The sequence below is a fragment of the Gasterosteus aculeatus genome, chromosome 18, assembly GCF_964276395.1.
Source record: "Gasterosteus aculeatus chromosome 18, fGasAcu3.hap1.1, whole genome shotgun sequence".
In the NCBI taxonomy this organism is placed as follows: domain Eukaryota; kingdom Metazoa; phylum Chordata; class Actinopteri; order Perciformes; family Gasterosteidae; genus Gasterosteus; species Gasterosteus aculeatus.
The window spans coordinates 5944084-5960569 of NC_135706.1; the positions used below are offsets into that span (position 1 = coordinate 5944084).

General features: G+C 42.4%; 1 protein-coding gene across 1 annotated transcript in view; it reads right to left on the reverse strand.

The window, feature by feature from the left end:
- LOC120807940 (exostosin-1) overlaps positions 1-16486 on the reverse strand; it is a 182567-nt gene that overhangs the window by 22673 nt on the left and 143408 nt on the right. Inside the window, exons 5-6 of the mRNA XM_078093028.1 lie at positions 10154-10261; positions 4892-5011 (exon numbers count right to left, since the gene is read on the reverse strand). Coding sequence (XP_077949154.1) covers positions 4892-5011; positions 10154-10261 — 228 coding nt within the window. The remainder of the gene's footprint in view (positions 1-4891; positions 5012-10153; positions 10262-16486) is intronic.

The window sequence follows — 16486 nt, forward strand, 5'->3', positions numbered from 1 at the left end:
TGAATGTATGACAAGTGCAAGAACAGCAAGGCATCTGAATACCACAGCTTTATATCAATTTACAGTTTTTTTCGATTGCTAAACGGCAGTGGGCACAACTGGAGTCACATGTGCAAAACTCTAACTACAGTCTGCACTACCAACAGTCACCTGAGCTAAACAGTTCACATCACCTGCAAAACTCACTCCAAGCAACACAACTCTTAACACACGGTTCAAAACAGGCTCAGTGCAGCCAACACTGTGCACAAGCCTCAGTGAGAGAACACACACTGTCACTCAGAACACACTGAGAGTAAAAACACCAGCATCAAACACCAATACACAAAATACTAACTGTTCATCTTTACAGTTTGATCCATTTCAGTGACTTCATACAAAGTAATATTTTCTTCAATAAAAAGAGTGACATTCTTTCACATGATTTATTGAAATTTTTAGAACATAACAATTCTTTAAGGTAAATAAAAATTAGAAGTTTGCTTCAATAGTCTGTACTGTAATTTACAGAATTACAGTAATGAGAAAAAAAAGGTAGAAACTAAAAGTACATACTTTAATTCTAACAAATAATTGAGGGGCTAATCCTGCCTCTCTCTAGCATCAGGCCACAGGTTTTCGTCAACATCACATCTAATGTTCTCTCTTGCCATGCACCTGGGGAAGAACCTTCTGGAGTGCCTTATCCATCCCTGGCAGTCCTCTGGACTTGTGGCCTCACATCCGGCACGCATGGCTTCCAAAAGAGACATTTGGTCATGTGGGTGGTGATCAAACACTTTCCACCTCCAGGCAGAGAAAAACTCCTCTATTGGGTTGAGGAAGGGTGAATATGCAGGCAGGTACAAAACTATAAATCTGCAATGTGCTGCAAACCAATCTGTGACAGCTGCAGAGTGGTGAAAAGCAACGTTATCGCAAACTATGACAAAAACTTGGGGGTTTCTTACTGGCTCCCCCTGTTCTGCTGGCACTAGCTGAGCATAGAGCTGTTCTAGGAAAGCTATAAGCCTTTCTGTGTTGTATGAGCCAATGAGTGGTGTGTTGAGAAGCAAACCATCATTGGCCATTGCAGCACACATGGTTATATTTCCCCCCCTTTGGCCTGGAACCTCCACAGTGGCCCTTTGACCTATAACATTCCTTCCTCTGCGCCGTGTTTTGGCAAGGTTAAATCCAGCTTCATCGATAAATACAAATGAATGTGGTGTTTCCAGTGCTTCCACCTCCATTACTCTCTGAAAAACAGTAAGTGCACAGTTTACGTAACTGTAGTAATGCTAGTGTTTTTTTTACTGTAAATATTTTTACAGTAATAGCTGTGTATGTAACCTCAGACGTCTTACCTGGACATATTGGTATCTTTGCTCTTTTACCCGTTCACTGTTCCTCTCGAACGGTACAGTGTATAACTGTTTCATTGTAACTTGGTGTTTCTGTAGGACTCGAGCAATAGTTGTTGTGCTGACAGAATTAACATTTTCAAATATATCATTATCAGCCAGCACTCTATCTTGAATCTCCCGCAGTTTTATTGCATTGTTGACAACAACCATGTCAACAATAGCATTTTCCTGCGCATCTGAAAATATTTTTGCTCTTCCTCCTGTTGGGGGCAGCCTTTGGGTCCTGTTGTAAAAATATATTTTACAGTCAAACTTACTGTAATATATATTTGTGTAAATATTCCATAATTGCAATACAAAATAAATTCCTGTAATGTTTTCATTTACTATAAGGATGTAACTCTCACCTGTTTGTATGATGGAAAATTCGCATTACAGATGCCACTGTGGATCTTTGCAGATTGGGTTGCACCCTCAACCCTGCCTCTCTCAATGAGAGACCATGGTTCACGACATGGTCTATAAGTGTAGCCCTTATTTCATCTGAAATAACAGCTCTTTGTCTTCTTTGTCTCCCTCCACAAACCCGCCCTCTCCCTGCCACCCTTCTCCCTCCACGAACCCGTCTTCCTTGTTCCATTTCCAAAATTAGTCTTTCTGAGCTTTACCTGTGTATATATATATATTTTGTGTGTGTTCACTAACAAGTCTAAAACAAGACACCTGCTTAGCCTTTCAGCTGAAATTGCAATCAGCAGTGTTTGAAAGGGACAAGGCTGAAATCTATTCCGTTTTGAATGTGTGGTTCACAGTTTTGACAGCAGTGTGTTAGCATTTGAACAAAGTGCTGTAAATCCACAGTGTTATACCACAGTGCAGGTTGTGGTTAAAGTCATGGGATAAGTGTGTAGAGTTTTGAAAACTGTGTTCAAGCAATGAAAAATGAACTAGAGTTTGGTCCACATGAGCTGCTGCTGTGCAGACTGTAGTTAGAGTTTTGCACATGTAGTTCCAGTTGTGCTCACTGTCGTTTAGCAATCGAAAAAAACTGTAATCTATCTTTGGATCTATACGACCAAAGCATCAGTAGAAAGGGCCCCCACTCGACCCCCATCCCTTCCTGCCTTCAACACGCTTCTTCTGCTTCTTGAATCAAACCCTCTCATCCATTACGCAAAAAAAACACAAGTGTGTAAAAAGATGGTGCGACGTTACGTGTGTATGTGCGTTCTTAGTTAACGTTAATGACCAACATAACAATACATGTATTAATAAACAGCACAAATAACACAAAGTGGTAAAAGACATCACTGCTCAGTCTAATATATTCAAGGTCCCCAATTGGCTGATTTAATGGCACTAGACTGTTGAAGCATTTAGCATCATCCTGTAATTAACAATTTGTTGCCATTGTTTAGCAAAATATATACTAACTTGCTCTGAAACATACATTTTGTACTTAAGTTTAATTATATAATATCATCAAAATGTAAAGAGTTCCAACAGAAAAAAATATTTGTAAAACAGATTTTTACCAGACAAAATATGGTGTTAATGTGCTGTGATGCGGCAAAGGAATATACAGTACAAACACATTATTATTTTAGTACTACTATTACATTAGCTGTGCTACTGGGAATAAATAAACTAATTTCTATCTTGGAGTGCGATACGTCAAATAATAAAGGCCTACTGTGTGACTTATGAGATATTTGGTAAAAGACGTGCAGGTTCACAATCTTTTTGGCAATACGTCAACGATTGAGGACATCAAACCGTGCTTGATTTCTAATGTGTATGCTAATGAAGATAATGATGTCCTACGTTCATAATCATATTGTTTTGTTGGAATTACCATGCCGATTTCAATGTTGAAATGATACAGAAGACGAAGGAAGGTGATGATAATCGCAAACAATATTGTGTGATACAAGAGAGATCACAGCGATTGTTCTGCCGTTTATGTGCGGATGACGGTGGCAATTAAGAGGATTATTATGTTCTGTGTCTGTATCAGAGATGCCAGGGAGAGCAAATAGTCCCTAAGGACTGAATCAAGGCTGCAGTGAACCAACAACAACAGAGAGTAGAACAAGAGGAGAAAAGTTCATCCTACACACCTGAGCTTCTGAGGTCATTTAATGAGGGAGCCTCTAGTGTTAGAGCATTCAGATACACACACACATGCACACACACACGCACACACACACACACGCTGCAGCCTCCCTAACTTGAGGGCATCCATGGTCTGCAGACCTCTTTCACATTTGGCCCCTCATGCTCACATTAGTTATGGATTCCAGGCATGAAAATCTAACTTTTCTTTGCCAAAACCATAAATGTCCTCATTCCTAATATTCACAAGGAAACTTTCTTTCATTTAAACTTATTTCATTGAATAAAAACTGTTTTAAAATATTCTTGAAGATTTTTTTTTCTTTTCTCGCGCCGGGAACCGCAAGGTTGATGGTTCGAGCCCCTGGCTGCATGTCCCATGTCGAAGTGTCCCTGAGCAAGACACCTAACCCCTAATTGCTCCCCGGGCAAAAATGTAAAAAGCCATGCGCTAAAAATGTAATGTAATTCGCTTTGGATAAAAGCGTCAGCTAAATGACCTGTAATGTAATTGTTCTAAGATGCAATTGAGTTGTGACTTATATTGTCAATAGGACGGACAAACTATTCAGTAAACAAAAACCGTATAGTAGAAAATCAACTGTAGAGTTACATATTTCTCCCTGCTTTATATTCATGTAATTTACAGAGTCATTAGAATCATTTAAAGCTGAACTATTTTCATAGAGCTGACCTGGTACTACGGCGGTACTACAGCGGAGACCAAAGCAGAGATAAAAGGGAAGTAATAATAAATAATATTACTCTGTGCCTCACGTTTGCCCTCGCAAATTAAATAGAAATACCACATTTATAAAGTGGTAACATGTTACTGTTTTTTTCCACTACCCTAAAGTGGCCAAAATAATAATTTAGAAAATTGAAACAGCACCATTTCTGGGTTCTGTTTCTGTATATGGGTGTATACGTATGTGTGTGTGTGTGTGTGTGTGTGTGTGTGTGTGTGTGTGTGTGTGTGTGTGTGTGTGAATTTAAAGATTTACATGACAGTATATACCAAATATGCATTCTTAGTTTTGAAAAATTAAATGAAGTTACAGCAACCTTATATTGTTGTTAAAAGTTTCTATGAGCTGATTGAAAGCTGGTTGAAAGAACGCCAACCATAAAAACCGTAACCTAAAACTCCACCGAGACCTTTTTTGAGGTGACCTTGAACAAGACAATTCATGGGTGGAGCTACAGTGTGGCTCCTCTCAGAAGACGTGGATATACAGTCCATGAATATGAAGCAGATGACTGACAACTGGAGAAAGATTAATTTTCAAAGTTTATCTTTAGTGAAGGTGAAGCGTAGCCTCCGGCGCTGTGAACCACAGAAAAATACATTTGGTTGATTAAATCGAGCTCTCCTGACAAAACTAAATCCAAAACTAAACGTTAAGAATATTCCTCTCCCATGAGCCTACCTCCAGAGTAGTTAAGACGATTTTGGTTACAGAAGAAAAGTAGGCGTCCCAGAGGAACTGAGTCTGCTGGCGGAGTGCCAAGATCCTGTCACTGCCCACGGACCGGGTGATGGAGGGAACCTGGAGGAAGAGGAGAGGGAAGAGAAGCCAGAGGACAAATGAGAACCAGTGTGGAAGAAGAAAAGAAGGCAGAGCTCCAGCAGACAGGTGGAGGAAGGAAGGAGGAAGTAATTCAGTCAATGTGATTGGAGGGACACGATAAGAAGAACATTCCTCATTCCCTCGAGACCCTTCAATCCCCCCACGTCCCCCCAGTGACTGTCCACGAGCTTGTCCTGAGGACGGCTTGGTAACTCCACCACCTGCTCGATCTGAACCTAGTACTCATTTCACACAGTGTGGTGGTTACTATGTTACTACAATGGTTATTTTACCTAGATCATACTATTGTATTTTTAACATATGGAAATGATATATATATACATGTTTATAAATGGCTGATAATTGATTATTGTGTAAAACATATTGTAAAGATCATCCTCACACCATTTTGCAATGACATTTTCAGGTTTTATTTTCCTAATATCATATATATAAAGTCAATAGTTTGAACACATGTTCTCGTTTAATTGAATGAGAAATTTAGATAAAGTTTAATTTAAAACATAATGAAGCCATTGAGGGGCAGAGTGTATAGTATTTATGGGGATTGGAATATAATATTTATAAGTATGTTTTTATCAGTGTGTAATCAATCACCTGAAACTGATGTACTGTATATAATATAAATGGTGTATTTGGTAGCTTAGATCTGAGTCCTCTTCCCCGAGACCGCCGTGTTTCCACAGTAGCCCAGAAGGGACAATCCAAACTCTTGCTAAGGACACGGTTTGGTTGGTTTCAGTCTTTAACCTCAATAGACGTCCCTGTATTGGGCAAATTGCTCATTGCTCCTTTAATTAATCCCCCTACGGTCACAATTTTCACCAATAAACATCGTCCACATGAAACTGCTGTGTATTCCATCAATCCATCATCATATCCATCACACATCATACATGTGCTAAATATATCACAAAATGAATTCTTGACTGTTCCTTCATGTTCCTTTGTTTAATATCAAGTACGCCGCCGTCAATGTACAAACAAACTCTGCAGAGCCGCTGCCAAGACCGAGCAAGTCCCAGCTCACGTTGTCATGACGGACGTGAGCAGCTGGCGTGTGCCTGGCGGCAGAGAGCAGCCCGGCGAGCGACAATGGAGGGATGAAATCCAGGGAGACGAGGATCCTGCCAACCTGACCAGAGTGCTAAACATCCCGATGTGCCGAGGAAGATGAAGCAGGTTGTTTTTTCTCCAATTCACAGTTTGGAGAAAAACAAACTCGCCTCAATGAGGTCGGACCTTCGCTGCCCAGTTTTGGCTTGACAATGAAGCTGTGTGGAGAATGAGTAGTGTTGAAGCCAATGATTCTGAAGAGCTCCATTGGTTCTCAAGAGGTGGGAGAGGATTTGGAGCCCAAGACTCATATGGTGTTCTTGACCAAAACCTTTCACTGAAAGTAAGTGTGTACCAACAGTCAGTGGAATAGGGACTCTGCATTACGACAATCAAATGGACATCAGCTATGGGGCCTTGTTAGGCATGATCTGGAGCCTGATAACGTATAATGAATCAATTAAATGCTTAGCATCTATCTCAGATTGAAATCAATCTGCTTCTCCTTTATGAGGCAGCTGTAAATATGAGCCTGTATTGATGTTCTTAACTCATTTTCCACAGAAATATTGTGTATCCCTCCATGAAGGGGAACTACCATACAATAATTTGTTCATTTCTTTTGGTATGTTTATGTTTTGAATTAGCACATATATTGAATATTTTATATTACAATTGTGTTTATAACACATACTAGACTGACATATTCGTTTTTTGCACTTTATGATCATTTTCTATGTTTCTATTTTTCTTTATTTACACTCAAGAACATTTTAAATTTTGCAACTGCAGCACAACAATTTTCCTCGAATTATGTTTTTATCTTAAAACTGCAGTTGATAGTGAACTGCTGTGTGGCCAATCTAGACATACAACAACACAGCATGAAACACTCAGTCCCCTCATTTATTTAAAAGAGACTACTGCCTGGCTGCAGCAGGGGAATGAAAATAACATAACTTTTATCCAAAACGACTTATAGTGCATTCAACCAAGAGGTTACAGACCCAGAACCACAAGAATCAAGAAAGTACATCTTCTTCAAGAATGACGCGATGACCTGAGCCCGTGCCAGAACCTGCACTGGTATTGTATTTCATTTTCTGACTTCGAGATGATGTAAACTACTGGTTTGGACAGGATAAATGGTTTAAAAGAACAAATGAGTGTGAAGACACCGTTTTGGAGGTTGCGTTGCTGTTGACGATCATTCGCTGACAGCAGAGGGAGCTTTAATTGTTCAGCTCTGAGGTGGAATATAAACAGCACCAATCAAATCAGCTCAATTCTCTTCCCCTGCATTGGCTCTAATAGTGTTTGTGTTTCTCAGCAGGCACTCTGTATGTGCCAGTGCGTACGTGTGCGTTGTGTATGTCACCTCTCCACGGGGGGAATCAAAACTCTACATATTAAACAGCCAGGGATTGCGGTTCTCAGTGATGTAATTGAAAGTAATGAGATTCACCAGGTGTTAAAACTCTGATGTTGTGTTGAACGGTGAGTTTGTGTGTGTGTGGTGGGGATAGAAAGAGAAACAAAGAAAGACAAAGAGGCCAAGCATCCAGAATCTGTTTACAAACCAGAAACAGGTTTCTTATTGTATTTTAATTATACCGTCGAGACGCTGTCATCAAGACAGGCTGACACCAAATAATTAAATTGTTTCGGGGTATTTTAATGCTTTTAATGACAGTTCAGTTATGCTATAAAGCCATATCGAGCCATACCGAGCTTAAAGGAGTCTATTCTGACACTTTATTCCCAGCATCAGCTTGAGCTCTTGCAATCTTGCCAGCTGTCTTTGTACTGCAGGAAAAACATTAAGCTGCTTGAAGGTGTCCTCAAAGTCTGGAAAGCTTTTTTTCTAAAACTAGCTAGGACTTTATTGAAGTCTTTATGTAAAAAAAGAATTGCATCTTGTAAATAAAGCAAAAAGTAGAGCAAAACATGCTTGGGGTGTTCACATGTCAAACATAAGCCATCACATGTAAAGACTAAATACTTTAGCATGCCTCAAATGTTACATGTGAAAAGAACATTTCATGTCTTTAAAAGATATACTGGGTATTTTTTAACTGGTTTTGATGCAGGTGTTTTAGCATTTTAAGGTGCATAAATTAAATGTATCTATAGCCATTGTTGATTTAGATGATCATCTGATCTATTGGATATATTTTGGAGTAACCAAATTATTGTTTATTCTATAAATTTCCATTTCCCAGAGGTACAGGTGAAACCTTCAAGAGGTTTTATTTGTGCAGCTAGTTAAACTTTGTGTTGCCAAATTATTTACTTATCAAAAAGGTATTGTAACTATTATTTGATACAGATATACATTTAGTAAATATACAAGCTGGCTGTTTAAAATATCCCTGATCATGTTTTACCATAAATGTTAAAAAGTAAAACCTTTTTTCTTTGGAACTATGATGTCAATCACATAGCGTTCGTATTATTTGGAAAAAATGTCAGATCAAGCTTGCCAAAAATTGTTCACCAAAGACTGCCCAAAACAGAAGATGTTGGTTCCACATGGTTCTAGAATAAAGTAAAGGTTGATCTCAAGATGAGATGAGAAAAAAAGGAACTTAGAAAGTTAATCTTGATGAAACATCTTCCAACCTTAAAGGAACTTTGATTTCTTTCCAACCTGTTATAAAGTCTTAAACCCAGGAGAGAAAACAATTTAGATCGGATTTGCAAAACAAGATTTAGTTGATTTACTAGTCCGTCAAGGTTTGTGTGTTTGGGAAGAAGAGGAACAACAAGAAATAATTAAATTAAACAAGAGGATTAAATTGACATATGAACAACATCATTGTTTCACCACCTCAAAAACAAAATACTTACTTCACACATTTAATCTTAACCAACAATTAGCAAGATTTTAGAAAGACGGCTTTGTTTTTTTGAAGGGAACGAGCAACTCAAAAACCTCAACGACATCTATGACTCATTGAAATGATATCAGATCAAAAAAAGATGCTTCATTTAAACGAAAATCCAAGTTAGTTTAATGAAGGCTTGTCTGCTGAATGAAATTAGCATCACTGTTGGGGGGCTGATGGTGCAGGTGTTAATTAAATGGAGACACATACAGTCTGTAACAAGCCCACACTGTCCAGGTGGCTGCATAGGTCATGCAGTTGGCACGTGGAAATAGAGATAATAATTAGAGAACGTAAATATCACTCCTGCTCACTGCTTTAATTAAAAGGAACCGAAGGAGATCCAATTGCAGAATAATCTGTCTCAGATATAAATAGTTCCTGGCAGAGCCGTCATGTGACAGTGAAATACAATTTACTGGAAGCCACAAGACAGCAATTAGATACCACACCACACGTCTGTTATGTGTTGATAGATGCTAATAAATAATTACATTTACTCTGAGATGAAATGACCTTTTCCCAACCGTAGATCACTGAGCTCTCAGTTATGCTGTTTGATTTCCTGCTCAGAAACACATTTGTTGTTGTACAATGTGACAGAACCAGTCACTATCCATCAAATAAATGCCAATACATCCGACCAGCGATTCCTGGTCTGTGCGAGGTGCTTCCGTGTTTGAGTCGGCCCCAGCTGGACCGTTGGGATTGCCCAGGAGGGGATCTGGAGTACGATATGACAATTATATCGAGGGAAGATGTTGTTTTGTCACAACGACCGGGACACCCAACGAGCACATGTTATCTCTCGATGCAACAGAGTGAGAGGAGTTTTTTTCCTTATACAGGCACAATAGGAGAATTGGAAGAAAGTACAAAGCACATCGCAAACAATTGCCCGTTCTCTTTGCGTGGAGTTTCTATGTTTTTTCTCATATTGAAATTTAGCACAAGTAAATAATTCAGTGTGTTCTCAGGATAAATATTCTCTGCGTGATTTGAGATATACAGATGGTTTATGAAGTGTGTAGCCTCTAACCGCGAAAAAAAAAAAAGTGTAGTTCTGCATGGTGCAACAAATCATATTCATTCCTTTGTGTCCCTTCTTTGTAAGTCCTGTCTTTGGTGTAAAGACCCATTCGTTGATCCTTTTTACCTGTAACAGAAGTCTCTCATCACCGACGATGGCAGCTTTCCTCCAGTCGATGACTTCAGAGAAGGGAAGCTCCCAGCCGTTGCTCAGAATAACTGGGATGCAAGCCGCCTGTTAGGAGGAGAAAGGTGAGGGAACAATACATTGTTATTTCTTCAGGGAAGTGGGGCTGAATGGTGGACTGGAACATCTATTATCACATAATTTTGGCAGCCTGATCTCCAAAACCTGTTCGTAAAAATGTATACGAAAATCTTGGACATACAAATTCGTAGTGATACATACGAAAAAAATACGGACTGCAACTGATGACGTCACCCTATTCAAAGTGAATGGGGACCTGAACCCGTAAACACACTTTGTGAAGTCTACTCTCAGTCGATGTAAAATAAACGTGTTATGATTGCATTTTTAACGAGAAATCAATGTTAACTTGTAAGAATAGAATACTAACCCTAACCCCCTCAAAAAATCCAACATGGCGGAGACACGTTCGCTCAAGAATCCGCCATGGTCCGCCATGTTGTTCACTCAAGGGGCGTGGTTAACCACCGCCAGTTCGTATGTATTGTTACGAATTTGTAACAACATTCAAGATTTTCGTATACATTTTTACGAACAGGTTTTGGAGATCACGTTGCATTTTGGAATGCAGGTTGTCCAACATTGTCGAGTTTACATTAATAAAACTATTTGTTACAATGTATTGAGATGAACTCAGCCTTCTGTTTAGGGACATATTTGGTCAAAAGTTTACTTTTTATTTTCTCACATATTTCTAAGGACCGGATGTTACTGTTACTGAAGAAATAAAATGCTCTCTGCTGGGAGAGAGATAGATGGCAGTAATAAACAACATCTAACCAGAAGTTGAGAGCACAGCAGTGGGAGGGATTTAATTCCCCTCCACTGAGGGATTTATCCTCCTAGGTAGCTTCTCTCTGAGGAGTCTCTTTGAACATTTTCCAAGTGAGGGTATGCAGAAACAAACAGAGCTGCCAAGAGATTAAGGACAAGTTTTTTTTTTTCATTTTATTTTCCCTGCATGCATTGATATTTAGAGGATTCATTAATGTGACTTAATTCATCAGGTACTCCCTTCATTTCCCTCAGGATCTCTTTGAGTTGCTGCATTATTACCGTAATGACATTTTAAATGTGTAGTTAATGGATAGCAGTTGATTGTGCAGTCTACTGGACTAGTGCACAGTAATTATTTAACTGGAAAATATGCTTTTTCTGGATAATTTCTTCCACTATCCCACATTTCACGCTTCATCTATGTCTATCTGGTGTACTTGCATTATCGGATTAAACAAACATTTAATCAAATTTTATTTCAGATTGACAAGAACTCAACCGATCGTGCTGAATGGGAAAAGTATACACGATAACAAACAAATTTGTAATTGCTTTTAAGTTTGTAATGCAAATTAACTTTTTCAAACCATTGAGTGAGGAAACACTCTATGGCCTCCTTCTGTAATACATTATAATGTTCTCATAACACTGTAGGATTAAATATACAAAATACTTTTTAGACAAGGGTCATAGTGTCGTAGTGTGACTTGACACTATGACAAGGGTCATAGTGTCGTTTCAATAGCCCTATGATCTTTGCATACTGCATGATGTGATTGGATACTCAGGTGTCATTGTTTGCAAGTTATTCTTAAATAAAAAGTTTTCTTTTTAGTTTTTTGGTGTAATGCATTACAGATATGTGTAATTTGATATATAATCCTGACCTATTTCCTTTTATGCTGTTAGAATACCTTCTCTTTGAATTGGAATTTAGCCTTGTGTTTAAACCATTACTCACGATTGTGTTTTGTTTACATACATTCATTTTCTGTGTGTATTAAAAAGATGTTTAATCTGTAGTGTTTATGTTGTTATACATTTTATTTCATAGTTCATAGTACCCTGAAAAACAATTACACTGTGTATGTATATATATATACATATAGTGATGTCACGAGAGGCTACCCAGCTCTCAGCGGGACAGTTCAAGGAGTGCAAGGACACCAAGGTCAAATATCAACAGGGATTTTATTAAAGTTCTTAGGAATGAACAGAAAACAGCGGTCCAACTTCCAAAATGTATCTATGGCTCAGGTGGATCTTCAACTGTCAAAAACTTAAACGATGCCGCTTCGTGGTGGTGGAATCATTATCTCATTTAAATTTGGTAAGTAAACAGTCCAGCCTTCCTCGTGGAGAGTCCGAGCCTGCAGCTTGTTCCTCAAACCCCACACCTTTCCCTCACTATCTCTCTAACCCTTAAAAGACCTTCGGGTCATCAGACCCTGATCAGTTTCAGGTGTGCGCGAATGCCGGGAACTGAGGGTAGGACTTCCCACCCAACCAGCAGATGGAGCCATAGCGGTTCCTAGTTACAGCCATCTTATGGGGATGTAGCGCCCTTCCAGGACACAGCCTCTCGTGACACCCCCCCCCAGCTGGACCCAGCTGAACAGTTGCCGTTGAGTGGTCTCCATGTGTTCACGCATCATGGGATAGATGGCCTTCATTCTCTCCCTCATGGCCCCGATATGCTCGATCAGGCCTTTCCTAGGCCTGTAGGAAAGCAAGAGCTCAAAGGGCTTGTTCTATCCCCTAGCACTTCTCCCTCTAACACCTGCACATTTCTTAAGGCATTTGTAAGGGTGGGATCTTGTAACTGGGCTGCCCCATACTGGCCTGTGAGAGGGAAGCTTTTCGGTGCCTTGGATGTCTTCCTCACTGGAGATCAGAGCACTTTCCTGGGCCGCGTTCTCTTCTCCCGTGTCTGGAACCGTCTCGGTGTCAGCCTGGGCACCTGCCATCCCTGCAAGAGCACAGGCTGGAGCAAGTGATTCTGAGGGTTGCACTTGAACGTTTTCAGGAGGAGTCCTACCTCTACACTCCCGAGATACTCGGACTAGCCTCTCCTGAGTCTCCCTCCACAGCAGGTGAAAGGCTGGGAAGTCTCGTCCAATTAGGACAGGAACGGGTAGGGAATCAACCACACCCGCCTCCCTGGGTATGGTTTCCCGGGTAGTGGTGATTGCGAGTTCAGTGATGGGGTAGTTTCTGGTGTCTCCATGGACACAGGAAACTGGCAGGACTTTCCCTGGGGTCAGACACGCACCAGGGTGGCCCGGCTACCAGAATCTAGCAAGGCCTCCACGTCATGCTGATTCACAGTCAATGGGCAGGTGGGAGGTTGATCTGGGGTGCCATCTATGAGTCCCATGAGCGAGGCAAAATGGTGGGTGGGCAGCAGTGGGCATGGGCTCATCCGCCGGTGTCCCACACTCCCAGGAGTAGCCGTCGGGTTTCCGTTTCCTGGAGTATTTTCCCTGGACCCAGCTGGTTTCTGGCTCCCCCTGGAGCCAGGACAGCTCCTGAAGAGGCAGGGTTGGAAACCTTTGGATGGGTTCCTCCTGTCTGTGACAGGGACAGGCACTGCTGGGTAGCTAACGATCCACCACAATAGCCTCCACTACTGCAGGCGCCATATTCTTCGTCGGTTCCAGCCATTTCCGCGAAATGTCATCCATTTTGTTAGGTGAGGGCCATATGGTCATTTGGGAAAAGTGGAGAATCAAACTCTCAGTGTCCTCCACTGATATGCACTATTAGCGCTTGAACAATGCCCACATTCTCCACCATATGTGACGTCATGAGAGGCTACCAATCTCTCAGCGGGACAGTTCAAGGAGTGCGAGAACACCAAGTTCAAATATCAACAGGGATTTTATTAAAGTTCTTAGGAATGAAGAGAAAACAGTGGTCCAACTTCCAAAATGTATCTATGGCTTAGGTGGATCTTCAACTGTCAAAAACTTAAATGATGACGTTTCGTGGTGGTGATATCATAATCTCATTTCCCTCCGGTAAGTAAACAGTCTTTTCTGTTTTACTGTAATCGGAGCGGCAGCCCGTGGCCAATCCAACCGTACGTTCTTCAACGTCCCATAAGTAAGTTCCAGGGTAGACTCTCCAGCCTTCCTCGTGGAGAGTCCCAGCATGCAGCTTGTTCCTCAAACCCCACACCCTTCCCTCACTTTCTCTCTAACCTTTAAAAGCCCTATGGGTCATCAGAACCTGATCAGTTTCAGGTGTGCGGGAATTGAGGGGTGGAGTTCCCAAATCCACCCAGCAGATGGAGCCATAACGGTTCCTAGTTACAGCCATCTTATGGAGATATAGCGCCCTTCCAGGACACAGCCTCTCGTGACATCACTATATATATATAGTACATATAGTGCAAGTACTGGGTGACTGGGATTAATTCAAATGCATATCCCACTCTTCTGGTTACATTAAAAAGGTAACTTACTCATGCATTTGGTAGTGGTTCCTTCATACTATAACAGTTTCCCTCAAATTAGATAAACAACAATATATCACCTTGCTCACAGCATTGAAAAGAATTGCAATATGTGTTAAAAATACTGTGCCCAGCCCCCTCTGGAGACACCGAGCAGCCCAGGTGCGGCTCATGAGGCTGATGAAGGTAGGCCACATTATAAAAGACCAACAGCACGGGGATCTAGACGGGAGTAGGAGCTGGCCTCACGTCGGGGCTCTTTTTGGCATGTGTGTTAATCCTCGTTTTTTTCTGTGCTTCCCGCAGTGAGGAGACTGAAGGCCAAACAACCTGGGGGGACCTATTGAACCGAACCCTCCAAAGAGGAAGAACCTGTTTTGTCCTTTTACCTGTTTTGTGCGTTGAAATAAACCAAACCCTTTTTTTGTGCAGCCAATTGTGTATCCGAGTGTTTTCACCCACACCCTGTGGTTGCCACATATGGTGGAGGATGCGGGCACCTTTAGTTCCACCGCCGTAACCCCTAAAACCAAGGATCACGGACCATGGCAGAAGCAATGGAAGCCGCAATGGCCAGGCTTCTCCAAGCCCAAGCGCAGCAGGTACAGAGCACGGCAGCCCTTCAGGGGACATTCGACAGGCTGTCCAAGAGCTTAACCCCAAGGGCCCCTCACACTTACCTAACAGCTCTACTCACAAAACAGACCCCTGGAGACGATGTGGAGGCCTTCCTCGAGGCCAAGGCTGACCAGAAGACCGTTGGGCACACATTCTGGTGCCTTTTCTGATTGGGGATGCGCAGAGGGTATACCAAGACCTCGGGACAAGGGAGGCTACAGACTACCCAAAGGTGAAGGGGGCCATCCTTGCCCACTATGGGCACAATTTAGCCAGCCGCGCCCAGCGGGTCCACAATAGGGTGTACGACCCCTAGGGTCCCGTGCGGAGCCAGGTGGTACGCTTGGGGAGGCTTACCCGCAGCTAGTTGGTGACAGGGAAGGGTCCGGCTGCCATCGACCGTGTCGTTATGGACTGCTGCATCTGAGCCCTGCCTTCCGACGCCAAGCGATGGGCAGCCCAGAACCACCCAGTGTCAGTAGATGGGCTGATTAACCTACTGGAGAACCACCGGGTCGGCCAGCAGATGATGGCAGGGACAAGCACTACTCCCCGAGGACGTGAGGGATGGACTCCGGCCCAGCCACCGACAACACCTCTTCGCCCAGCTCGGAGAAGTAGGGACCCCCTCAGGCTTCCACAGGATTCTCCCCATTCAAGCTGCTGTACGGGAGACATCGCCAAGGAGTCCTGGGTGAGTCAGCCTTCACCCCACTGCACCATCATCGAGCACGTGGACCAAATAAGGACCCGGATGACCCAAGTCTGGCCAGTAGTGAGGCAGCCCAAACCCGAGTGTACAATCAGGGTGCCCTCCTACCAGGAGGACGGTCCCCAGCACGGACTACAACTCTACCACGTTAACCTTCTTAAAAAATGGCAGAGTCTTCCAGAACTGCAGGTGCAACCCACCGGCCCTTACCGCTCGGATCCCGTTACCGGAGATGCCCATGGGAGACCAACTCAGTCCGAGTCAGCTGCAAGACCTACGAAAAGTTGTGTGGCAGGACCTAGGCGTCTTCGCCGACCTGCCAGGCCGGACCACCATGGCCGTAAGCCACGTACGTAAGGGTACGGCTGAAGCCGTATTGTATTCCCGAGGCGAGAAGAAAGGCCATCCCGAGGGAGGTGAGTAGAATGCTCCAGCTGGGGCTCATTGAGTCCCACAATGCCTGGTCGAGTCCAGTGGTACTGGTGCTGTAATGACTTTAATGACTTCCGTAAACTCAATGACTTCTCCCAGTTTGATGCCTATCCTATGCGCAGGGTGGATGAATTGATTGACTGGCTGGGGACGACCCGTTTCATCTCCACCTTGGACCTCACCAAAGGCTACTGGCAGCTTCCACTGACTACTCAGGCCAGAGAGAATACTGCCTTTGCCACCCCCAAAGGCCTAT